At 42.9% G+C, this 27512-nt stretch overlaps 2 protein-coding genes across 11 annotated transcripts in view; both read left to right on the plus strand.

Annotated features, from left to right (window-relative positions):
• Nucleotides 1-27333, plus strand: part of LOC121591377 (ras GTPase-activating protein raskol) — a 39625-nt gene extending 12292 nt beyond the window's left edge. For 7 of the 10 annotated variants that reach the window (XM_041911785.1, XM_041911788.1, XM_041911790.1 and 4 more), the window contains 2 exons: nucleotides 4925-5385; nucleotides 26258-27332. In XM_041911785.1, the coding sequence (XP_041767719.1) occupies nucleotides 4925-5385; nucleotides 26258-26489 (693 nt within the window). In that variant the 3' untranslated portion in view covers nucleotides 26490-27332. Of the gene's footprint in view, nucleotides 1-4924; nucleotides 5386-5536; nucleotides 6518-26257 lie in introns of those variants that run through there. The other 3 variants (XM_041911784.1, XM_041911789.1, XM_041911791.1) reach the window with 3 other exon arrangements.
• LOC121591379 (mucin-5AC-like) lies at nucleotides 6559-10285 on the plus strand. Its single transcript, XM_041911795.1, has 2 exons — nucleotides 6559-6898; nucleotides 7070-10285. Exon 2 carries the CDS (start codon nucleotides 7275-7277, stop codon nucleotides 8427-8429), a length of 1155 nt encoding a protein of 384 aa, XP_041767729.1. The 5' UTR covers nucleotides 6559-6898; nucleotides 7070-7274; the 3' UTR covers nucleotides 8430-10285.
• Nucleotides 27334-27512: the final 179 nt, after the last annotated feature.

Here is a 27512-nt window from a genome sequence, read left to right on the forward strand (position 1 = left end):
CCAAAAGTGTATACAATCAGTTGAATTAACCATAGCTGCTGAATTTTCTTCTCTCCCAAGCATGATACGAACAAATTACCAAAAATCTTAGCCACTGCAAAGATTATTCTACCACGCTGGATTTGTGCACCAGTCTGGTTAAATGTGATGGCGTATCCTTCTTGTACTAGACGTTTCACTGATACTAGATTCGATTTCATACTCGGCACAAATAGTACATACTTCAACGTCACAATTCGTTCATTTCCGCTTCCATCGAACACGATCAGCCTACCTGATCCACGTCTGTTTTGATTTTGATATCATTCCATTCGCTACGCTTACTGCTTCCTCGAAAGTTTCATCCAAAATCTCAAAAAAACTTCTTTCATTCGAGATGTGACAAGTAGCGCCCGAATCTAGTAGCCTCAGTTTCTCTGACCGCGCAGCCACATGAGGTGAAATATACAGCGAAATGAACTATTTGACAGGTGAAATATCTGACAGCTGCTACTAAAGGGTTGGGGGTGATACAACATCCGCTTTCGAAATTAATTTTAAAAGGATATCTTCTTAAGCATAACATTCCCAAAATGAAAGAAATGATGAATTGTTGAATAAAAATTAACGAAATATTTAACATTGAAGTTCTTTAATGGAATTAGTTACGATTTTGTGCACGTTATTTGTCTACACTGCACATCACTAGTTCATTTCGCTGTGTATTTCACCTCATGTGGCCGCGCGGTGATAGAGATATTCTTCTGGTTGTAAATGCCCAATTTTCGCTATCTTCATGTGTTATATTTGAAACAATATTTGTTTTTTCTCTGTCACTAAACTGCTGATTTTTGTCTTTCCATCTTTTAAATTTCTCGCACTGCGCTTTATGATGTCCTGACCGTTTACAGAAGAAACACGTTGTAACATCATTTTCTTTGATCCTGCCTATTTGAAGTGCTGTTTCCGTTAATTCAAAATCAGCTCGATTTTTTATGTTTTTGCCACTCGTCAATAAGTTTTCCCTTCACTAGGTTCAACGTGAAATATTCATCCGGACGAGCTTCTAATGCTGTTACAAGTACATCATACTCCTCGGGTAGACTACTTAATAAAATAGCAATCACTCATTGGTCACCAAGTTTTTTTGGGAGACAAATGTATACATTTTTCAAATAACTCCGTTAGTTTCGTGATCTGCGCATCGATATCGCCACCTTTTTTTAAACGCGAGCCACAGATTTTTTGCATTATCGATACCTTCGTCGACATAGTTTTCTTCACATGGATGTCTCCAGTTGTTTCCATGCATCCGCTGCATTGCCCGCCTTTTTGATATGGACTGGTTGTCTTCCATGCATAATACGATATGAGCCATGACCAGCTCATCCAGTTTACTCCAAGCTGCCGTTATTGGTTCCGGTTTATCTTCTTTCGCGACTGACCAACATCCTTTCTTTATGAGAAGAAGTTTCATTCTGAAGCTCCAATTCTTGTAGTTGGTACAATTCAATTTCGCAAACGCCACATTATCAGCCATTTTCCTCGAAAAATCCAATACCTTTATCAGCGTAGACGGCCTGGGCCCATAACCTGTTGGAATTTCAAATAAATGGTGGACACAACTTAAACTGTTCTGTATATATTGAATTAACACAGAAAACTAAAAACATTTATTCTATCCTATAGACTACTTAGATGCAACAACACAATGTTGTATACTATGATATCTAACCGTGCGGCCTGAAGAAGTGAAATATATAGCGAAATGAACTATGTGACAAGCGAAAATTTTAACAGGTACTAGTTAATTTGGCCCGGTTACAGGGTTATGCAAGATAATTTCTGGGGTATATACTAACCTGCATGTAACATTTTTCTTAAAATACAACGCAAATTCCATGTGGTTTTTAATTCTAGGTGATGCATTAACCAAGAACCCATGTAGAATCTGAAATTTGATACAACTTATTCAGGTGCTGGAACTGATTCCATTCCCATATAGGTGTTATAATTAGACATGAACCTGATCTTGGAACTGATCCTAAACCCTTACTGGTAATTTTTACTGATCTTGATCCTTTCCGGTCGTGTAGTTGATCCCATTCCCATTCCGGATCTGAAATATATCTTAACCCTAATATATATCTTAGAATAAAAGTACCTATAGGGGTGGTAGTACCAATAGTGGTAGTATGGCTCTAAGATGCCCATCATACGATAACTTAAGTGCAATTAATATATGTAGTATATGTCATTGTTTGATGTTCTCTGTTTTTTAAAGCTATAACAGTTCCATAACAGTGATAGAAAAATCCTATATTTTGTTAAATGTGTCAACATTCTCTCAAAATCCATAGGATTTCGTAACAAAATTCATAATCAATAATGCAAAATAAATATTTTAATGACCACATAACAACGCAATTATTATTATTTTAACATAGCTTTCATAAAATGTTACTGATTTTCTAAAAGTCATTGTCTTTTGACCATATTTTCACATTCTTTTGAGTTTTTACCATATTTACATTATAGGTACATAAAATAGGCATGTTGAAATAGTGGGTATAGATATAAAATTAGTAAAAACAGGGCATTTTAGATTTTTTTTCTGCAATATTGTTGACATTTCGTATTTTTTCCCCAAAAATAAGGAACTGAAATGAATTTCCTGTTAGTAATTTACCAAAAAAGTCCAAAATTCGCACATCCAACTGAGTGAAAAATAGATATTGAATCAAGCATACTCTTCCCAGTTTTTGAATGTTTGCATCACCAATCACACTATAAATTTTTTACGGTCAAATTATGTAAGAAATCACTATTATGGATATGATTCTTACAATTCAAATGAAAACAGCTTCAAACTAAGTTGGATGTATATTATACAAGGGGCATGTAGCGGTCCCGTAGTACAGTCGTCAACTCGAACGATTCATGGGTTTCCATTCTGGGCCCGTCATGGGTTCAAGCCCAGAATGGACCGTCCCCCCGTAGCTAGGATTGACTATCCGGCTACGTGGTAATGAATTAAGTCTCGAAAGCTTTGTTTAGGCCGGCATATCCGCGTAGGACGTTACGCCAAATAGAACAGTTATATTATGCACAGTTTTTTAGGTATTTCTGGTTACCAACACTATAGTAACACAATACGACAACTATATGAACCATACCACCATTATAGGTACAACGAAGTCGTCATAAAAATATACTTTTTTCGTAAATGTGTTGTGTTTGATGGTAAAAATGCTTGTGATAGCCAATATAATACATATTTAAATTGCAATGTGTTAAAATATTCATAAATGCACCTTCCTGACACTTTAATTCTATTAAAGCACATCTGTTCCCCTACAAATTGCACCACTATTGGTACATTTACCCTACCGGTACTGAAATTGTATATATACCGGCATAACGACTCCAAAACCGTACCGGCATTGGAATTGATCCCGAACCCACACCAAAACCTACACTGATTCCATAACGGTACTGGAACTGATCCTGACTCTATGCACATCCTGCAACATATACCTTTCGGTACTGGAACTGAACCCCTTGAAATGATTAAGATTCCATGTCAGTCATGGAACAGATCCTGATTCCGAGCCCTGATACTGCTCCCACTTGATACGCACTAATGGAACCATCCAGTCCAGTTTTCCTATTTTTATATTTTGTTACATCGAGGGGTCCAGCGGGGAGTCGTCAACTCGGACATCTTAACATGCCCATCCCATGGCCCTTAGCAAGGATTGACTATCCGGCTCAGTGGTACTAAGTATCAAAAGCCTGTATAGGCCGGAATGACCCGTTACTCCTAAAAGAAGGTTATTTATTTCAGTTACTTTTTCAGTTACTTTTTCGTATGAATGTTTTTGCTGCGTTTTAATGCTTCCGCATCCAGTTCTTTGGACCACTTATTGGAAAACTTTACCTTCGCGTCGTAGAAGACAATCTTTAGATATGCCTAAACCAAAATTTAGGCCCATGTATAGAAAAATCTCGAAAGATTACAGAAAAACGTCTAATTATTAAATTTGGACTGTAATTTGTATCATTCTTCTCCGATTCGATTCGATTTCGATTATCCGGCACTACAACCGCTTTGCGGTCTTGGCCTGCCTCAGGAGTGTCCGAAACCGCTCACGGTCTCGCGCCTTCGTCTGCCAGTCCGTTATCCCGGCCTTAATGGCGGACGCCTCCACGCCATCTTGCCACCTCAATTTGGGCCTACCACGCCTCCTCTGTCCTTGTGGACGGCCTAAAAAGACTTTACGGGCTGGGTCGTCCGTTTCCATGCGTATAACATGGCCAGCCCACCGGAGCCTGGCGAGCTTTATACGCTGTACGACAGTGAGGATCATTCACAGTGAGGATCATTCTTCTCCATACCTATCAAAACACTAAAAACGAAGTCGGCGTTGCGTTTTCCATAACCAAAGCGGTTGTATTGTATTGCATTGTATGGATGTAAACTAAACAAAAAAAATCCAAGCTGGAAAGTAACGCTGATCAGCCTTGCCTAGAATTTTATAGTAGTGATAGCTAAAGGGTTGGGGGAGATACAACATCTGCTTTTGAAAATCACTTAAAAAGAATATGTTCTTAAGAGGAACAACAATGAGCTGTTTGATTGAAAATAACGATATACTTGATATTGATTTTTTTAAGGGATTTAGTTGCGATTTTGTACCCGTTGTTTGTTTACATTGCACATTAGCTGGTTGCTGTGATGCGTTGTCTAACAGATATTTTACCTCTCAAATAGTTCATTTCGCTGTGTATTTCACCTCGTCTGGCCTTGCGGTAACAATTACCATTCCATCCATCGTATTCAGCCATTTAGGGTTGTTTCGAAAGTGATTATTGGATTATGCGGAATAACAACTTATAATGTTTAAACAGATAAACAAATAAAAATATTACATTTTCGTTTCAGTATGATAAGGATGATGTATCGGATATCGTTGGCCATGCACTATGTGGAAATAGCGGTGTCGATACTGCTTTGACAAACCATCAAAGAAATCAAAGTTTTCAAAGCCGCCTTCATCGACGTCTATCGATAGAGTGTGCACGAGCCCTATCAGATAGCTCTACCGACGAAACTGAAAGTGAAAAAACGAAAACTTTCAACTTGAACCAGCACACAGCGCAACATCATAATTTTAGCATGTGTACTACAACCCATACAAATATTTTCCGCGAAAATGACACCAGAAGGCGAAGGAATGCCAATAAATCAGTTGAGCAGTGTGAGAGAGAAATTCAGAGGCTACAGGCATCATTAGACTCCATGCGTAAAAAACTAGAAATGTCTGAGCCAGCAGAAGGAAACGCCAATAAACTGGCAGCGATTACACAGCAAAGCGACAGTAAAATTCGAAGCATAATAGGAAGGTACGTATCAGTTTAAGTATATACGATTGACTTTTCAATCATATTCAGTGGAACTCCTCATAACGAGATTAATCCGTCCCAATGACTCACTCGTTATGTGGGAGGTTATTTTCAATACAATTTTTATGAAAAAAGAAATAATTGATTCCAGGTCAAGAAAAGTGCATGTATCTAGGGATTATATGCATCACAACCCCCAAGTGACAACAGTAATGCATTGATCAATTCTTAGTATCGAAATACTCGCCTTCACGAGAATGCAAGAATGCATGCAAGAACACACTAATCAATACATCTCAGACTTGTGAAACTCACGCTTCTTAGTGAGGTACACTAAACACTAAAATAAAGTGAGGCACACTTCCACGGCCGTAGCCTAAAAGCGCCTCCAATATTGTGAAATAAGAAGGAAGGAAATGGAGTTATTAAACTGATACTCCATCTCACTTACTCCACCTGTCGTTAAGCGCAGCAAAGTTCTTAGCTCCGCTATCTGATCTGAAAAGAGTTATCTGGACGTGGAGTTAATGCGCTGATAGCCCGCCCCGATTTTTTAGACTTTTGTATGACTTTGTGAGTTTTGGTCCGGTAGTGGGCGTTACACTGTTTACCGGTACGGTTTTCAATGTGAACAGCATTATTTAAAACTTACAATATGTTTTTCAAAAGCTGTCATTACTTGCGAGTGCTGGGATTGTTGCATAATGCCGTTCACATTAGAAAATGACTCGGATAACAGTGTAATGTGTCAACTCACATACACTTTTCCTCTACAACTATATACTGCCCCTTTTAGAAATCGGGAACGAAAATGAAATTGCTCGTTATGCGAGATTTTACTCGTTAAGAGAGGTATTTCTGGAGCATTTAGATTTTCTTGTTATGCGAAAACTCGTTATACGGGGTACCCGCTATGAGGGGTTCCAATAGTATAATTGTTCAATAGCCGCGTTCTCACGCGGCATATTCTACCAGAAAATATCTGTCAAACATACATTTTCACTGAGGTAGGGGAAGTCTAGCAGCCTGTAGCTAATCTTTTTCGAGCTATCCAAGCCCCGCTGCGCAAATTCGAGCAGTTTCATGCGCAGGAAATGTACCAAACCCGCTGCGCAAATTCGAGCAGTTTCCTGCGCAGGAAATGTACCAAAGCCTGCGCTGGCCAGCGCAGATTTTGACTGGTCTCCCGCGCTGGACTTCAGCGATCCCTGCGCTGGGTCGCGCAGTTCGGGCAGTTCGGGCAGTTCGGACTAGACGGAGCGAGAGCGCGAATGGGAAATCCCCTTTGCCTGACTGTGCAGGTATATTTCTTTACCTCCCCTCCTCGCTCCCGGGTGTGTTCCCGTACCTCACCCCCTCGCCCCAGGGTATTTATTGCGCGTACGTTGCGCTCCTCTGTATCATATCCTTCTCAAGTGTTGAACAATTGTATACGTGCTAGCTAGCCTCCTCACACCAACGATCAGAGTGCTGTTGTGTTATTTGTGGTTGCGGATTAGTAACGGATATATTGGTGAGTTGTATATATATTTTTTTATTCCTGGTTTTACTTACCGTGTGTTGTTTCGATCGCTGGAGTGTTCTACTCTCGGTGATCTTCCTTCATACCGGTTCCGTTTAGACCATTTGACCGCGGTTACCGGTAACGTGTACGATTCTAATTTATTTTTTTTATTTATCCTAGCAAACAATGAGATCTAAAAAAAAACATCACTGGACCCGTGCTGCCGTTCGATGAGGCAGATTGGCCGGCACCGGCCACAACCATCACCACCACTGCCATCACCAGGACCACCGCCGCCTCTGTCTCCGCCAGCACCACCTCCAGCCCAGGCACCTCCGCGGTCCCAAACCAGTCTGTCCTACTACCGACCAAGCGTCCGACGGTCATGACAGCGGAGGGCTTGAAAGAGTTTAAGAAGCAGAGAGAATTGGAGGAATCATTTGTGCCACCTCAAAGTAGCGGTTCCCATGCCGTTTCCATCCCCACCGTTTCCCGACAGGAATCCCAAAGCGCTGGTTCAAGTAAAGACAGTGCCGTGAAAGTTATGGGTTTTCAACTCGCGACAACCGCAGGCCTGCCTACGATCAGGTTGGGGGCACCGTTATACCTATCCCGGTTGCAGCAGCCCGCTTCAACCGCCGCTCGGGTCACCACCGCTCCCATCGTAATTCGGACCGCTGCTCCCATCGTAACTCGGACCGCTGGTCCCACCGCAACTCGGACCGCTGCTCCCACCGCAACTCGGACCGCTGCTCCCACCGCAACTCGGACCGCTGCTCTCATCGTAACTCGGACCGCTGCTCCCACCGCAACTCGAACCACCACCGCCTCAACCGCCGCTCGGGCCACCACCGTTTCCACCGCAACTCCCACCGCCGATTTCACCGCTCCCATCGCCGATTTTATCGCTCCCACCGACGATTTCACCGCTCCCACCGACGATTTCACCGCTCCCACCGACGATTTCACCGCTCCCACCGCCGCTTCTACCGCAACACGGACCGTCGCTCCATTAGTCCCTGTTGATTCAGCCACCGTCTCCGATTTGTACCGGTTGATAACCGAGAACGCCAACCAGTCAGCCAAGCAGGCAGCCGACATAAATCGCCGCTTGGACGTTTTAACGGCGCAAAACGAATCCTTGCAGAAAGAGGTCGCTGTTGTCCGGAAAACCACGGCTGTGTTGGAGGCCGTGGTAAACCGAATGCAGCAAACTCTATTTAGCGATGAGGATGGAAGTTCGCGTCCCGTCCCGGAGGACTTCACGCTGCAGCCTGTACGGTCGGAGGACGAGCTGAACGACTTGGAGCGCAAGTTGAGCGACAGGGAATATATGAGGAATTGCGTGAGTTGGCTGCACAGCAACATCACGTCCAGACATATGGACAAGCGGCTGAAGCAGCTGAAGGAGCTGGTACTGGATGCCACATTTGTGTTGAGATGCCGTTGGTCTGCGAGGAACGATAAAATAGCGATGTCCCATTTCCCGAACGTATGTGAGCTGTTCCGGAAAGCGGCATCATGGGGAATTCGTCCATAACAACAGCATACGTTAGCAACTTTTTCATACGCGTATTGCGATACGTTAAATAAGCCAGTTAGTTTAAGTAAGGTTATGTTTAAGTTTAAGATAGTTTAGTGACAACATTTCATTAGGTTAGTAAATTAATTTCAAAGTTAAGTTAAGTTAGTTACAGTTAAAGACGTATACATTAAAGTATTAAAAGAATGTAAATATATTATGATTATGACTACGAAAATAACATTTTGATTCTTTCACAAAACAACCAACCAAAACTTGATTACTATTCACCCGATTGATCTGAAACACAATACACAAAGTTGGTCTACGGGAGAGATATGGGAAGAGGCATATTTTTTACAATTACAATGAACACCTGTGTGACAAAACTATTTCTCATTATTTACCCTATTTATCTAAAGCACAAAACACAAACTTGGGCTACGTGAGAAATACGGGAAGAGGTATATTTTTTACAATCACAATTCTCCTTTCACCTGTGTAACTAAACTATTTCTCATTATTTACGGCCCGCGCTGTCTGCACTGCAGCTAACTTGCACATCAAGGTACTGCTGGGCTAGTGTTTCAGGGTACCTGTGTTTAAGTCGTTCATGCTGGCCGAGTAAACATTCGCTTCCGTCGAGAGGCACGGTTCTGTAAATGCAGGCACCTGGCTCAAGAAACCATTTCCCTGCACTGTGATTTCGTTGCCCGATTTTGTGGCCGTTTCGTACCGGACCACCTCGCCCGAGTTGGCCATACACCACTGGTCGCGGAAATTTTGCCGCAGCGTGAAGCCCTCCCGTACGGTAGCTATGGTGTCGACACCAACCGTCCGCACCGATTGCTCGTCCACCTTTTGTTGGTTTTGCTGGCGCTTGGCAACATTAATATGTTGCAGTTCCAGCAAACGATGGACCGCTTGGACTAGTCTGTGCCTCCCGGAATGTACCAACTTTTTGAGGTCGTGCAAAAATGCCTCAAAAATGAAGGCCGATATGGTTTTTAAACCCTCAAACCTGCACACGTCCTCGTAAACGTGCAGCAGGTTATGCACGTTGCTATTCAGAAGCACTGGACTGTACAAATCTCCATAGGCTGCCACAAACCTATGCATAAATGAGTCAGCCTTTGCCCATTTTGTGCGGTGGTAGGTGGTGGTCATGAATGTTACAGCCATCGTCAACAACATGAAGTGTTGGTACGCTGCATCGTCAAGTCTACCCTCCAGAACCACGAAACCGGCAACCAGCAGAAACATCCTATACTCGGAAATTTTCCAGAGTTGGACGTATCGCAGGTCGCGCCGCTTGCGTTGATAATCTGTAGGGAGCTTTAACAGGCGCAAGTGCTCCGACACTTGACGTTGTTGCCGGCGTGGCAAGTAACACGGCAAGCCAGAGAAGCCGTTTATCCACAAATCGATCAACTTGGCCTCCACGCCCTTGTACAGTAGGTGCATATCTTCGGCCGACACAAAATCGGCCACGATATCACAACCTAATAGTCTGGTAAGGGGGGTGCGTTTGTTGACGTGTGACAGATATTTGTTATCGCAAAAGTCACTGTGGTTTCGTGGCTGGCGTTCCGCATCATACGTGAAGTACATCCGGTGTCCGTCCAACACCCCTACGATCGTGCACTTCTGGCACCTGCTGTATGCATTATGCCCTTTAACACCTGCAAGAAAATGAAACGAAAAATAATTAGAAATAATGCATAGTACCGTATTTCACTGTGCGTGTTAAGCGGACACACATTGCACTGTATATGTAGAAGGCACTTTATCAACAACCTACCTTTTATGAGAGAAGAGTTCACCGCTCCAAGAAGCATGCTTTGGAAGAGCAAAACATGCGGGAACTCGAGCAAACCAGAGAGGCGTACGGATCGACACGAAAGTTTTACCAAGCGATAGCAGGTCACCGAAACAACGTTGTACCTAAGGTAACCTGCTGTCGCAACAAGGATGGAGATCTGGTCAGTAACCAGCCAGAGGTCCTCTCGCGGTGGGCTCAGTACTTTGATGAACTACTCAATAACCAGTTTAGCGAACAGCTAGAAGCGCCACTAGCAGATGGTGACATGCTACTGCTACCTAGCATAGAAGAAACACGAAAGGCTATCCGTCGGCTGAAAAATAACAAGGCACCCGGAACCGACGGAATTGCAGCCGAACTGGTCAAGAATGGAGGTGCACGACTAGAAAACGAGATTCATCAAATTGTTACTGAGGTGTGGGATAGCGAATCGATGCCTTGTGATTGGAATCTCGGCATCATCTACCCCATATACAAGAAGGGAGATAAGTTGGACTGCAACAACTACAGGGGTATTACGGTGTTGAATACCGCCTATAAAATATTCTCCCCGATCCTTCAGGATCGCCTTAACCCGCACGTCAAAGAGATAGTCGAAAACTATCAAAGAGGATTCCGAAACGGAAAATCTACCACTGATCAGATCTTCACCATGCGGCAGATCTTGGAGAAGATGGCTGAATACAAAAACGACACATACCATCTCTTCATAGACTGCAAAACCGCATACGATAGCATAGCCAGGGTAAAACTGTATGACGCTATGAGCTCATTTGGAATCCCGGCCAAACTGATAAGGCTAGTTAGAATGACTATGACCAACGTCACATGCCAGGTGAGGGTGGATGGAAAACTCTCAGGACCTTTTGCTACCACCAAAGGTCTGCGCCAGGGGGACGGGCTTGCTTGTCTCTTATTCAACCTGGCGCTAGAGAGAGCCATCCGTGACTCGAGGGTGGAGACTACGGGAACCATCTTCTATAAGTCAACCCAGATCCTGGCATACGCTGATGATATAGACATCATTGGTCTGCGGCTCTCCTATGTAGCAGAAGCCTACCAAGGGATCGAGCAGGCGGCAGAGAGCCTCGGATTGCAGATAAACGAGGCAAAGACCAAACTGATGGTGTCAACATCAGCGGGCCCACCAACAAATAATCAGAATCTACGTAGGCGTGACGTGCAGATAGGTGAACGCACTTTTGAAGTCGTCCCACAATTCACCTATCTTGGGTCAAAGGTCAGCAACGACAACAGCATGGAAGCTGAGTTGCGCGCAAGGATGCTGGCTGCCAACCGGTCATTCTACAGCCTGAAAAATCAGTTCACCTCAAAGAACCTGTCGCAACGGACGAAGCTGGGACTATATAGTACCTATATAGTACCAGTACTCACATACGCCTCTGAGACATGGACACTGTCCAAATCTGACGAAACCCTCTTAGCCGCGTTCGAGAGGAAGATGCTCAGAAGGATACTTGGCCCCGTATGTGTGGAAGGACAATGAAGGAGCCGCTATAATGACGAGCTATACGAGATGTACGGCGACCTCACTGTCGTACAGCGTATAAAGCTCGCCAGGCTCCGGTGGGCTGGCCATGTTATACGCATGGAAACGGACGACCCAGCCCGTAAAGTCTTTTTAGGCCGTCCACAAGGACAGAGGAGGCGTGGTAGGCCCAAATTGAGGTGGCAAGATGGCATGGAGGCGTCCGCCATTAAGGCCGGGATAACGGACTGGCAGACGAAGGCGCGAGACCGTGAGCGGTTTCGGACACTCCTGAGGCAGGCCAAGACCGCAAAGCGGTTGTAGTGCCGGATAAGTAAGTAAGTAACCTTTTATGAATGCACGTGCTGGAGCATCTGCTATGAAAGCACACGGGGCTACCTAGTAAAAGCGGGTTCCAATTACCAGGCCGTTCATGAAAAGGTGGTTCATTTCGTCCACGAACTGGTCCAAAAACTCCTCGAGGATTAACGGTTTCGATTCGCCACAAAAAATCGCAACCGTCATCACCGGAGTATTTCGCACGTTGTGAACCTGCATCATGATGGGCCAGAATTGGGACCGGCTACTTTTGTACAGCGGCAGGCCGTCCACAAAAAAATTCAACTCAAACCCCTCCTGGGTTGGCTGATCATCACTGGAACGATAAAAAAAATGGGATAAGCACTTTACCAAATGCACGGTTAGTACCTGGTACCGGCTTTACCTGGTACCACAGCGTCTCCCCTGCGATATGCGTAATGGCTGTCTCCGGTGCTCTGGACGCGGGCGTGTTCATTAACGTCCGAGCATCCTTAGGCAATCTGGCGTTGGGAAAATGCTGCCGCAAATGGCCCAGCAAAAGGTTCAAACTACGATGAGTTTGCCCAGTTTGCAGGGCCCACAGCCGCAAACCTTCCTCGCACGAAAGGTCTTCGTACGGTTGGTCCGGCGTTTGCACCTCGACATGGATGTCTTCGACGTCGTCACTTTCTGCCCCGCTGCTTGCGTCGGCCATGCTGTCCTCCTCGATGTCGCTAAGCGGAGCAGCATCGTATGTAAAACAGCTCGGACCGGGCTCCATGTACGATGGCTCAGCATCATCGGCTTGGTTTTCTGTAATATAGACACGTAGCACATTTTACAACACTGCTCGTTACATTCACCTCACTCATAACCGTTCACCAAGTACTCACCCTAAGCCGGCAGCTCCGGTTGCCGGGCACGACGGAATTCCCTCTCCAACTCCTCAAAACGCCGCTTACACGCCCGTTCAGCTGCATGGTACACCAAACCACTCTTTGTGTCTGGATTAGTGTTGGGAATTTCGTTAAAAAAAGGAACGGAACGGAACTAGTTCATTTTTCAAAAAGAACGGAACGTGAACCTGGGGTGCAAATGAACCGACTCAGGGCTTAGAAGCAAAACTGTCATCCGGGGGGGGGGGGGGGGGGGGGGTGTTACCTGAGACAGGATATGAAAAGGCATTCATCATTCTGAAATCACCAAATCCAGATGGGTTCAACCTGATGTCCAGGAAGCTGTACCAACTGTGCTAATATAAAGCATGCATTTATTATCTAGCATTTTTAAACTTTTTAGATGCGACGACCATTTTCGGTCAAAGCCTTTCTGTACCACTAATAGGCTTGGCTATCAGTAACTTAAATGCCCATAGCAGGATAATCATCCCAGCGTATTGGGGCACGATCCATTCAAGGCTTTTACCCATGCCGATGTTATTGAGTGGTACGAGTTGATGATTGTATCACGAGATTGACTTATTATTTGAATTTCACTTACTATTTAAAACAAATAGTTTTTTTTCACATAAATCGTTTACAAGATCACGGCACTCAAACGGTTGTCGAATGGAACAGAATGCTTCGAAACGAATGGCCCAGTATTGGAATCATGCCGAGTGCCAAGATCAAGCAGATATCGTGGCATAAAAAATAAATACATTTTATTTTTCGTTGTTCATAATCGCATATTATAATACATCTCTTCCAACCCGTTCTGCCATATGAGTACAGATTTAAATTTTATAATAATTATTTGTCTGGTTAGGATAAGCTAAATTATAACAAAAAGTATAATAGATGTTACAAATTGCACTATAACACCAAATAACATTTTTGGTCTCGCTTATCACGATTTTTATAAACGATACGCGACGAAGTGCGATGAATATTCCTGTGAGCATGGGAGAGTGCACAGGCAACACATACTGTGTGCGAGAAAGAGTGAACAGTTATCTTGCACGCAGCAAGCAACAGCCGGACAAAGCCGGTTTTTTTAAAGAACGGAACGCACGAACGATAGCACCTTGCTAACAATATTGAACCGGCAAAGACCGGAACGGAGTGAACGGAAAGAACGAATTGAACGGAACGGAATGAACGGAAAGAACGGAATGAACGGAAAGAACGAAATGAACGGAACGGAACGGAACGGAATGAACGGAATGAACGGAATGAACGGAACGGAACGGAATGAACGGAAAGAACGGAAAGAACGGAATGAACGGAACGGAACGATTTTGTATAAAGGATCGGAACGGAACGGTCTACATAAAGAACGGAACTTTTTTACTAGGTTCGGACCGGAACGGCCAACACTAGTCTGGATTACGTTCCATTTTCACGCTTTTACTACAAACACTTTGCGAAGGATAGATGTGCACTGGTGAAAATTCTGTTGGCGTTTGTTTTCATTTCTCAACGGTTCCTTTCTCCACGCTTTGCATTGACAACACGCGAGAAAGAGATAGCGCTAGGGATGGAAAGAGCACGGACGACAGCGGACAGCCATTGGCAGTCTGACACACCAACACATCGATACATGTCACAGCGCGTTCAGGCGAGGGGAATGAGGCGGAGCCAGGGACGGTCAAAAAATTTAAAATTATTGGCGCCCATTTTCTCGTCCGCTTCTTCCCCCTCCCTCACCCTGCCTTGCCTTACTTGCGCTTCTGTCCGTGCCTTCCGCCGATTGGCTTTTGTGGTGTATGCGTTGATTCATATATGTGCATTGCGGATGTGTATTGTTATTGGTGGGTGTTAGCATTTATTAATTAGTGTGTAACCTTGAGACAATGCGATGCGGGAGAAGCTGGATTGGGATTCAATGTGTTTTCGGTGTATTGATGGTTTATTTTATTTCGTGCCGCTGCTGATGAGACCATTTGATGCCCGTGCCAATCAAGGGTCTAGACGCCTATTTAAAACAAGCATACGAGAACGTCTAATACTAATCTATTTTTTTATTCGAACATGTTAGATGCTTCAACGACCTTCTAAGCATCATGTAGCACGGTGTCTAGTGGCAATAAAATATTTGTTTTTGTATGTGCCGAAATCTGTCTCGAGTTTTCGGGTGCACACACACACAGCGCGGGGAAAGTGACCGTTCACTCTATCATGTCGGGATCCCCCACCCCGCCCGGCGCTTTGAATGAGGATGCGCTACAAGATAGCTGAACCAGCAGTTCTACCGATACGGTAGCTGTACTCGATCATGCGGGTGGGGCGGGGGATTGGAGGTGGGTGCGCGCTCGGGTGCGCGCTTTCGTTGGTGCGTGCTCACGTGCGCGCGTACATGCGTGTGTCTGGCGTGGGTGGGTGGGTACGTGCGTGTATGTGTGTGCGTGCGTGTGTGCATGTGTGCTGGCGTACGCGCGTGCATGCATGTGTCCGTGCTTGTTTGTGCGTGCGTGTGTGCGTGCGTGTAGAAACCTCAAAGCTGTTATATTCTCATGGGTACATTTTCATCTGCTGCGGCTACAAAGTCCATCCATTTTCGATCTCGCTACCTGAGAGACAACACAACCATTGGATTGTCAACACCATCTTTGCGACCGGCTCTGCTATTGGGGGTATTAAAAAGACACACGATCGAAGCAAACGTGCGTGTGATATGTAGCACATTTCTTTTCAATTCAGCTAGCGGGCGCAAGTGGAAACGACATTTTGAATTGAATCCATACTAAAGAGGATTCTGCATTTGTTTATTACGGTGCGCGTATGGTGCTGCACCTGTCCGTCCAGAATCTGGTGGCTTGTTGGCTTGGAGTCGGTATCATGACGCCGTGTGACCGACAATGGCTTGGAATGGGTAAGGTTCGGTAGGTTCATGTTTTGGTCGATTTCATTCCGTTGATTTGTCGCGCCGTAGCGGTAGATCCTGCAGCAACAAAGTCAAGACAAACTCTTCCCCGGGTGTGGAATGTTATGCTAAGTTTTTCTTCTTCTTCTTCTTCTTCTTCTTCTTATTATTATTATTATTATTGGCGTATTAGCCTACGCGATCATATTGGCCTTTTCAGGGCTTGAGTACCACATAGCCAGATAGTCAGCTTTTACTACGACGAACGGTTCATACGCGGTTAGAACCCACGACGGGCATGCAGATGTGAGGAATGAGGCGCCGCGGGATTGCTCCTATTCACCGGGCAACTTGCAAACTGCCACACTGTCTCCTGTCCGATGCATACGTTAGCAGGGGGAAGGATGTACCTCCACTATAAAAAAAAACACCTTCATGAACCAGCGGCGGATCTAACGGTAGGCGGACTAGGCGGTCGCCGAAGATCGCTAGTCTATAGTATGCCGTATGTCTACAAGTGGACAGAGTATTAGCGACAAGGGCCCTAGGATAGATGTTCGTTGGGGCCCCGTGTCTGGAGAACCATGTGCCCCCCCCCCCCTTTGCCAGGAAACAATTTTAGGGCATGGGACCGATGATCGTAAGGGGTCTCTCTCTCCACCGCCCCCCTCTCCCTCCCGTCGGCAATTTAAGTATACTGTTAAATCTCTCAACAGCTGTATGCCAGTACCCCCTCCTCTCGGTCATCAGTTATCATTTACAGGGGCCTCAACTCATCTTTCCGCCTAGGGCCCCCAATTCCCTTAATCCGCCTCTGTCATGAACCTTCTTTTCTTTGACCGATGGATCATAACATTCCGGAAGAAAACACATTTGGCGAAAGTGCTGCACACACACGCACACTTATACACTTGCGCAGACAGCTCAGCATATCTGTGTAATCTACTACATACGAAAGCAAAAGCTTAGGGTAACAAAGTTATGCTTAATGCTTAACACGTTGAGTTCGATGGCAGGCCCCAGAGACTCCCAGTGAACTTTCCAGTATGCCGGTTTTACAATCAGCTTGCGTTCTAGATGCCGGCAGAAAATAAAGTTGATGAAAATTAGCGCCGGGGTGAACGTGTTAATGCCAATTAAGGTTCTGCACGTTGCACAGCAAAGCTTCCAGCGTGAACTAGCGATTCCTTCGTCATTTTTACATTGCAGCGTTTGAACTCATTTCGCTTTTTTGGTTTGATTTGTGAAAATTCAAATGCAATGCCGTAATGTTTGTTAACGGCTTTTGTAAGCGCCACAGCAACTCATGAGCATTGACCACACGCGAGAAAGAGATAGCGCAATGGAGGGAAAAAGCACGGACGACGGTTGACAGTGCTTGGCTGTCTGACGCACCAACACAACTAAACCTTCGACAGCCCGGTCTGGCAAGGAGTATTAGGCGGAGCCTGGGACGGGTAGCTCGACGAGCTGCTTGACAAATTTGCCGTTGGAGAGAAAAGGAAGGCATGATAAAATTCTCCGAACGCTATGATTTCGCCTTTCGCTTTGCCGGTCGGGGGGGATAGCCCCGCTGCGCAAAATCGAACAGTTTTCTGCGCAGGAAATGGGTCGGTTTCTTGCGCTGGACTTCAGGGAAATTTGCGCTGGGTTTAGCAGTTTTGGCGCCATCTGTTGGTGAAATAGACGAACTATTTCAAACGGCGGAGCAAAAATAAAAAAAAACAATCAAAAATTTCAAAAATATTGGCGCCCATTTTTTCGTCCTCTTCCTCTCCCTCCTTCATCCTGCCTTGCCTTACTTGCGCTTCAGGCCGTGCCTTTCGCCGTCGGCTGATTGTGTGTATGCGTTGTTATATATGTGCATTGCGGTTGTGTATTGTACAGGTGGTCCCCGAGATACTCGGTACCTCTTATACGCGGATTCGGAGATACGCGGTTTTCCAAATTTGACAGTTCTTTGAGCAAATTGTACTGATTTGATATATCCATTGCGAAATACCAAATAATTTCCGTATTGATCAAAAGTGAAATACCATTTCAAAAGGTTTAAAACTGTTCAATTCAGTAGAAATATATCAAACAATTAATTTGGTGGCTAAAACCACCCCTACTTGCAAAATTGCACGAAAATTAGGGATATTTTGGATGGAAATCACGAGATTCGACTTACGCGGAAATTCGAGATACGCGGTATTTTGCGGCCGTTTTCGGTCCCCATTAACCGTGTATCTCGGGGACCGCCTGTAATTGGTGAGTGTTAGCATTTATTTATTTGTGTTAGACGACCTTGACGATGCGGGAGAAGCTGATTCATTTTAAGATTTAAAGTATTATGGTGTATTGATGATTTATTTTTTGCGTGCCGCTGCTGATGAGGCCATTTAATGCCCATGCCAATCGATGGTTAAGAAGCTAATTTCAAACAAGCGTAGGAGAACGTCTAACACTAATCAAATATATATTTTTAATTTGAACATATTTGATGCTTCAAAGACCTTCTAAGTTTCATGTAGCACGGTACATAGTGGCGATAAAAGAAAATGTTTGAATGTGCCGAAATTTGTCTCAAGTTTTCGGATCTCACACACATACAGTGCTGGGTATTTTAAATCGGGTACTTCGGTTTTGGCTGCTCTTACTACTTTACGATACAATTATCAGATTCTTAGAATTATTATAAGTCATGAAAACTGTGCAGTGGGTTTCTTCTACTTTCCTTCTGTACGGCCAAAAGCAAAAGAGCATCAAAAATTCTTTTGTCTTTCATAAAAATGGGGAGTAAACCAAAAAAGTCGTCATATCATGGGCATTCAAAGTCGGACACGTTGAAAATGTATGAAAGAAATGTTATAAAAGTGTTTTGTAAAATTTTGTTGGCATTTATGATAGCCTGCAATTTTGTTGGCATGCTTTGGGACAATTTCAAATAAAAGTTTGGATCAATTTTATGCCATTCTTCGTTCATTATTTCTTCCGACTTTTTAAAAATTGGAAGGCTTCCGTTTTGTTTTTTTTCAGTTAATATGCCCAATTATATTGAGGTCTGAAGGAGTAGCTAGTACTAATGAGCAATTATATAACAACCACATCTTTGTCATCCAATCCTTGTCCATCGGATCATTGCCCTGGTAGAACGCATAATCACTGGCTATGCCCAATTGTTCAACACTTGGTTGAATAATTGCCTTCAGAATATCAATGTAATACGTAGCATCCATAATTCCACGTATTACATGCATTTTGCCAACACCTTTTGCAGTCATACAACCCCATAGCATGATGTAACCTGCACCGTGTTTAACGGTTTTTATGGTGAATTTTCCATTAATCTCTTCACCAGGATTTCTTCACACATAGCTGTGGTCATTAGATCTGAAAAGGTTCTGTTCACGAACTACACTAAAATCAGTCTATCAAAGACAATAATAACATACAAAATAAAAAAATAAAAACGTATGGTTGCAATAAGTCAAACGTGATTACCTCAGACCAAAATTCTATATATTTATCGATATATTTTTCAGCGAATTCGAGCCGGAGCACTCTATTCTTTTCCGATATAGGGGCCCTTTACGATTCTAGTCTGTTTTTTGTATGGAGTTTGACAGTTGGAGTCTAAAATCATGTAAACACTTTATAAAAAAAACCACACATAAAACTAGCCTGTAATTTTCAGTCTAGATTATTCTAGCCTAAAATCTAGAATTAGATTCGAATACCTGCTCGAAAAATGGCAAAAAAGGTGGTGTTTACATTTATCCCAAGATGCATTAAAGAGATCTGGTGAAGGAATCCAGAATCAAAGTGTATGTAGCCCATGTGGTCTCATAGCATGTTTTTATAACCAAATTTAAATATCACTTTTTGACAAGATGGGTTAAAATTTTTGTTCAACAAGCTTTCTGGAGGCTTGACGAATACACAAAACACTTTTAAAATTTTAATTCAGTAACAGAAGCGATAGAAATCAGCCTTTTAAATTCATACACATTGGGATAAGCCAACCTGTATATTGTACCCAGTTAGATAGCTGCTCGAAAACTGCTATACAATGACAACAGCTGACAGGCTGAAATTTCAGCCTACGAACTTAAAACGGAAAGGGCCCCATAACTGTTTTTTTTTAATTGCCACTCTACCGAACAAATTATGTTTCCTTTGGAAAAGCCTTACTGTTGAAGAATCAACGCCTCGAGTATCTCTAATGTGACTTTTTAAATGAACAGAGGTCAGGAAGGGATTCGCTAGAATCGTTTATCTCTATTATGAATTTTGCGTTTTTATTCGTTGGTAGGCTTTTTATTAGATATTCTACCCTCGTTTTTATACCATTTTATTATGTCGTGGATTGCAGATTTGGTTATGTCACACGCGAAGCTTACCTCGGAGTGCCTGCGATGAAAGGCTTAATTTGAACACTGTGTTTATTTACCGTAATTGCTCCCCATTTATACTCAATTAATTCCAAAACATTTACATTTTTTGTTCTTATTTTCTAAAAACGCTGCGTCGCCAACATGCCGATCGGCCATTGATCAGACACGTGATTGCAGCATTGTTTGTTATAGTTTGTCAGCGCAGCCAAACCATTGCGTTCGTTCGATCGATCGATCGATTGTTTTGACCTAGTAGTAATCTTCATAAATTTTAACCGCCAGTGACATCCCCGCTAAGGTGTTACAACTTTGTGGTTTGTGCTGTTGAAGCATCTATCGGTGGCGGTCTTGGAATCGTAACGGTTTTACGTTTTCGTATTGACACAAATACGATTACGCTGATCAGTACAAAATTGCTGATTATTGCTATCGCTAAGCCTATAAGTAAAACGTCGCCTGTTTTACTCGCGCCGTTGTTATTATTTGATTGTTCAACGCTCAGAGGCGAAACTTCAATTGTTGGCTTAAAAAATGTACGAAAGACCTAGGCCTTAATTTCGAACGTCGGGTTGATTTTCCCTTGCGTTGTTTGTATGCTGCTATGAATATTTTGCTTGGTTCTGAAGTATAATATAAAATATTGTTAGGCTTGCCTAGTTCTTAAAATTCTGTGTAGGGTTTCTTGAACGTGTTTGTTTGACATGACTTATTCACTTGAGATTGATAAAATGTCAACGCTACGCAATCTAACCTTTTTTGAATGAACATGACTGAAGAAATACTATGAATACTATTAATTTTCAACCCCTTTCCCTTGGTTGTAAAAAGCTATGTTTATTGATTGCTATCAACCTTTGTGTAAACGTTATAAATTGTGTTCTTTTTCACGTTTGGAATCGGAATGACGTGAAACATCTCATATTTATCAGCCAATGCTATAGTATTGTACTAACATCGTTATTTCTCCTTCCGTGATTTTCTTTGTTTTAATTGCGGAGTCTCCTAATACGATGTAGCCTGCAGGAAGATTTGACATAATTCTACTGATGATTTTTTCTTCGTCGTCTGGATTGTGTGGCTTGACCTTCATTTCTAGATATTTGTTTATTATACCTTGGGTTAACATGTTTGCTGTTGCTATTGTTTTTGATGTAAATTTATATAAGACGTTCATTTTGCTTGGGCTAAATTGCCTTCTTATGACACTTATTCCTGCATGAATTTGTTTAATATTGTCATCAATCTTTTGTGCTAATTCTTCGTGGTGCTGATTGGTTTTAAAGAATTCGATATACCCTAAACAATGCTTATTGTTCATCAAAACTACCTCTTCCAAACATGAAGTCCTTTAATATTCCAAAAACTTCACTCGATCTTTTTACCATTTGTAATGCGATGATCGTACAACTGTACCTCGAGTACCGTCGCGGTAGGTCAGTTTTTACCAATATGAGCCTAGGTGGAATAAAACTTCGTTCGAGCGGACTTTTCGACACTTGATCGTCCAGGCGATCATAGAAACCCAGAAAGGATTTCCCTTACTGGAAACGTTGGAGTTTAGAAGCCTTACCATGGGAAGGGGGACATAACTAAACTCTTGAAATAAGTTGGAAGGCTAAGTTTTTAGGCAGCGTAACGTCCTATCTTGACAGTCCGAACGAATCTGACCTGCCACGGTCGGAATTGGTTTTATTTATACTCAATAATTTTCGTACATTTGGTTAGGGAATGTGTTTTTGTCTTAATTAAAGTTAATTGATATGAGGTGCAAGTTAAACATTGTATTGGAGTGAGTTGTCTGTCATTATGTGCCTATACTGCGCTTGTAAAATTTTTACGAAGGCTCTGGAAAGTATAAACTGTTCTAGCTAAAGACCGGGTGCGTTCGTCGATCTTTGCCTACACTGCACTTTTAGCAATAAGTTGCTATGCGTTCTCGGTTCACCTAGTTTGCCTGCAGTAACTCCTGATTTGCTTAATATGCGTCTTTCGGGTGTTTTCAAGAAGTGTGTCACATTTGTTTTATATGAACGGTGGGACCTGAATTCTTACGGCTGCTTTGTTATAGTATTATCTAATTTGCTGAGTGTGTTATAATGAATGTTAGGCATTGTTTTAATTTGGAAGAGCTTAGGATCAGTGATATTAGTTTTATCAAAGGCCGCGTCTAAATTTTTCTCCATTTTGTACACTTGAGGAGGGTCTGAGGATGTGTCTCTAAACAAGAACTTTTGTGCACACTGATCTTCCTTTATGATCTTGATGTGATGGAATATTTCTTGGATGTCTGCTGAGCATCCAAAGTTATTTTCCGTGAATCGTATAACTACGCCAAAAAGATACGTTGTTGCATCAGGCCCCAACAACCCAAGCGGTTCAAAACGCTGCGAAGTAGTAAGAAAAATAGAATATGAAGTAGCCTTCTACTTCCCGTTCTACTTTGGTTGCTTAGAGTCAGAAAAATGTAGAATATGTGGGTTCCAGGGAAGAGCAAAAAAAATTAGTGCTCGAGAGTGTACAACACACACACATACTATACACGCGACAACTCACTCACGCTTCCCGTCCGGCAAAATGAGTGTATTTTTTGAGTGATTTGAGTGCCGTCCCCCGTTAGCAGTTACTCTTAGAGGAATGAGTTACACCCTCGCGCAAGCCCTCCCCCTCCCCACCCGTAACGCACAGTGCGCTCTGCAGTTCTCAAAGTGTTTGTGTTCTTTCGAGCCATGCTACCAACACATCCAAAGATATTTGTTTCTTTCGTTTCTCGTTTTCTTTCATGCATTGCCACGATCGCAAATACGCACTTATTCTAACAACAAACACAAACACGGTCATTTTTTATTTCATTTAACACTTTATTGAAACATAAATTACACTTTCACAACACATTTAGAATCCTTCATACTTACGAATGGCGTCGTACTGTAAAGTACCGGGTCGAGCCAGGCTGCGGGAAACTTGTCGACAATCTGCGTTGCCTCTGTTCAGCAAATTCTTACCTGTCGATCCACGCACTGCATGTGCGTCTGTGCTCATTGTTTGTTCACTTCACACTTCACCATAACACACCGGCGCACAAGACTTTGAACGAAATGCGCACCAACGCACAAACACTGTGCGCGGGACTTAGAACAAAACGCGCACAACCATCTCCGACAAAGCGTCGCGCTGTACTGGTGGTTTTGTATGCGTAGGAGGGGGGACATACGGAGCGATGGTTAGATGCTGTAGTGTAAGCGAGACAACACGATGTGACGAGCAGCTCCAAGTTGTTGAGCTCGCTGAAAGACACATACACATTCACAGACGGCTCGTCAAAGCAAGGTATTTGTATAGGTGTTAGTGAAGTGCGCGTGTAAAACAGAATGCGAACTCTCATCGCAGCGCGTTTCTCCTTGCTTCCTCAAGCTTTCTCATACCCCTCGGCCTGAATCACTCAAAATTTGGGGTCTCATTGTTTGCGTGGTTACGTTGCCGTCCGGCAAAATGAGTGTATTTTTTGAGTGATTTAAGTACCGTCCCCGTTAGTAGTTACTCTTGGAGGAATGAGTTACACCCTCGCGCGAGCCCTCCCCCTCCCCACCCGGAACGCACGGTGCGCTCTGCAGTTCTCAAAGTGTTCGTGTTCTTTCCAGTCATGCTACCAACACATCCAAAGATATTTGTTTCTTTCGTTTCTCGTTTTCTTCGTTCAAACAACAAACACAAACACGGTCATTTTTTAGTTCATTAAACACTTTATTGAAACATAAAGTACACTTTCACAACACATTTAGAATCCTTCACGAATGGCGTCATACTGTAAAGTACCGGGTCGAGCCAGGCTGCGGGAAACTTGTCGACAATCTCCGTTGCCTCTGTTCAGCAAAATCTTACCTGTAAATCCACGCACTACATGTGCGTCTGTGCTCATTGTTTGGTCACTTCACACTTCACCAAAACACACCAGCGCACAAGACTTTGAACGAAATGCGCATCAGCGTACAAACACTGCGCGCGGGACTTAAAACAAAACGCGCACAACCATCTCCGGCAAAGCGTCGCGCTGTACTGGTGGTTTTGTACGCGTAGGAGGGGGGACATACGGAGCGATCATTCGATGCTGTAGTGTAAGCGAGACAACACGATGTGACGAGCAGCTCCAAGTTGTTGAGTTCGCTGAAAGAAGACACACACATTCACAGACGGCTCGTCAAAGCACGGTATTTGCATTGATGTTAGTGAAGCGCGCGTGTAAAATAGAATGCGAACTCTCATCGCAGCGCGTTTCTCCTTGCTTCCTCAAGCTTCCTCATACCCCTCGGCCTGAATCACTCAAAATTTGGGGTCTCATTATTTGCGTGGATCTTTTCTGCCTCACAAGGTGGGAACAGAATTGGAACCAAATTTTGCCCGTTTTGTATGGAATAAGTTTTGTTGTGTAGGGAACGTGTCACAAGTGTATCAGTCCCCTATCAGTCCCCTAAAGGCCTTATTAGGCAGAGGAAAATACTGTCATTCGATTTTGGAATCTATCATTCAAACAGGGTTTGACAGATAGATGCCAGTCGGAAAATCGGAATTCGGCATGCTCAATTCCGATTTGCTCGAGAGTAGATTTTTACTGTCAATGTCGGTAGACCGTATTGGATTTCTTTATAATGATGAATACAAACAACAAAAATGAGAAACAACGAATGATTCTTTCGGATAAAGCCAAGAAAATCAATAAATTAAATAATAAATGTGAAAGGTGACAGAACAATTCTCTTGCCTTATTACACGTACGAGAGGTATTTTTGTGCCAATGTCCAAGTTTGACCGATAAATGCCAATCGAGAAATGACAGTATTTTCCTCCGTCTAATAAGACCTTAACGGCTGTCGCTGCTGCGTAAGTATTGGTTAGCCGATCGTTAATGTCGTTTCTTTGACTTATTAGCCGGAGATTTAAGTTGCACATTATACTGTGGTGTACGTGTTGCCAACATCATCATGTGGGTTTTTGACCTCTGTGTATGGCCAGCGTGGATTCACCTTGTATTTATATATAAGAAGGGATAGGTTTTGCTATCACAATTCTCACAAAGCGATATCCGTTTGGTAGACCAAAATCTCGTTTTTCTTCTTTCCAATATCCTTAGAGATATGGAGCACTTTCCCATAGCGTTCAAAGCGGTATTTAATTTCTTCAACCGCAATCCGGGGAGAGATGTCGTGCAGTTTGAATGAAATAAAATAAATAAAACAAATTGAAAGAAAATAAATAAAATATAAATAGTAATGGGAATGAATATTTGTGTGCCTTGACAAAAAAGGGCATGCTTATCATCGTGTTCTTCCACAATCTTCAGAGCCAAGCTCTGGTCTTTTACGTCGATATAGGCGCATGTGGATGTTGTTCATAGCTGAATATGACTCACCTGTTCTTGCACAGTTTTGAAGTGATGAAGTCCATTACTTCCTTTAACGTTGGTTTCACAGCCATCTTCGAGAAGTCCACTCTAAGCGAAGCTCTTCCTGACGCCATGACGGATGTATTGGACTTGTACTTTTGATCACTTTCTCTCTCTAAACACGTCTATTCACTCAGAGCTCTAGACCCGAACTGTAACTAGTACGCTCAAAACGCCTTGGTACGCTAACTGGAGAGTCTGGGGCAAAAAAGAAGGAAATACAATACCAGTGTAAGGCAATATTATTAAAAAATGGGTAACAAAACTGTACATTAAAAAAAATCTTGTTCTAAATTTGCTAAAATAATATGTGATCAAACAAAACCTTACTATATACTTACTTACTTATCCGGCGCTACAACCGCTTTCCGGTCTTAGCCTGTCTAATGAGTGTCCGAAGTCACTCACGGACTTGCTTCTTCGTCTGCCAAGCCGTTATCCCGGCCGTAATGGCGGACGCTTCCACGCCATCCTTTCATCTCAATTTGGGCCTACCACGCTTCCTTTATGTTTGTGAACGGCCTAAAAAGACTTAAGACATTCAAAATGAAACATTAGTGCACTCAACATGTTAAAAGAGCCAAACATCTAACGAATATATTTTTTTTATTTCAGATTGCTGACTATGGAGGAAGAACTGCGACAAGAGCAATACAAAATGTCTTTAGTTTTGTCACACAAACAACGTGTAATTGAAGCTCAAGGAAAACAAATTGCAGCCTTAGATGCGGCAAACAATCGACTGCTATCCGCATTATCTACCTTGCAGAACCGATATGAAAGTCAATCAAATCAAAGTGATGATAATTCATCATCGCATCCAAACGCGGGTGCATCCTCTTGCTAGATGTAAATAATTATCATGTAATACCACATTATCATGTCTAGACGACCCAAAAAATCTTCTGCGACAATGTTTGGCGACGCTTTCCATGATAGATGGAACTGTCTGTGTTTTAGCACGAAATTATGGCTAAGCTGGGTTATTTCGTCTGTGAAAAACTCACAAAGCCGCTTTAAACTCGGTTGCCCCTGATTTTGTTCTAAAATTGAGAAGGTTTTTTTTTAGAATAAAGAGCTCGCAAAATTATGTCGCGGTACAAAAGATGGTCGTGTGGAAGCAGTAGCCGGCATCGCGAAAGAAATAGTTAAAGGGTATTTTAATTGAATTTAGACTAGTGGTATATATTTTTTTTGTATCGTCGCAATAGGTATTTGACTATCATAATCTATTTTTGATTACGAGTAATGGATTATTGACTAGCAGCAATTGATTTCTGCAGGTCCCTGCATGACAGCCTAAGAGCGTCGCGTTTATAACACTCGGTGTGACAGATCTACCTGAATAATAATCTGTGGATACTATTTAATTTCATCCACCAATTACTTTAAAGGATTTGTTTTACTATCTATATCATCCACAAAATAAGAGATATTTTATCTGATATGTTTTCGGTGATTTTGTTTGGATTTCATGAATGAACAATCCAGATCAAAAGCACTTAACGGTTAAATTGAAATATGCAGTAGTGGACCCATAGGCATGACCGAACTATAAGTAGGATTGAGCAAGTTGTTCAGCGTGGCCGTTGTTCATTGAGCAAGTTGTTCAGCGTATATGTAGTTATATCAATTTTCGATCGAATACCAGTACAGGATTGAACACAATAAAACTAAATTTTTCAAATAAAAAAAAGAAAAGAGTTTTTAATGTATTTACCCATACATAGGGGAAGGTAGGTAAAGACGGACACTGCGGGTGAGACGGACACTTCCCAAATAGCCAGAATTGCTTAAGCAGCTCATTTTTGCACTAAAGATCGCTGCTCGAATTCGCCTTTTGCAGTAGTTAAACAGCATCAAAGTTCTG

The sequence above is a fragment of the Anopheles merus genome, chromosome 2L (genome assembly GCF_017562075.2).
Source record: "Anopheles merus strain MAF chromosome 2L, AmerM5.1, whole genome shotgun sequence".
Lineage (NCBI taxonomy): Eukaryota > Metazoa > Arthropoda > Insecta > Diptera > Culicidae > Anopheles > Anopheles merus.

What these genes read in the sequence shown, in the direction of transcription:
- LOC121591379 (XM_041911795.1), top strand. Translation starts at nt 7,275, where the DNA reads ATGACAGCGGAGGGCTTGAAAGAGTTTAAGAAGCAGAGAGAATTGGAG.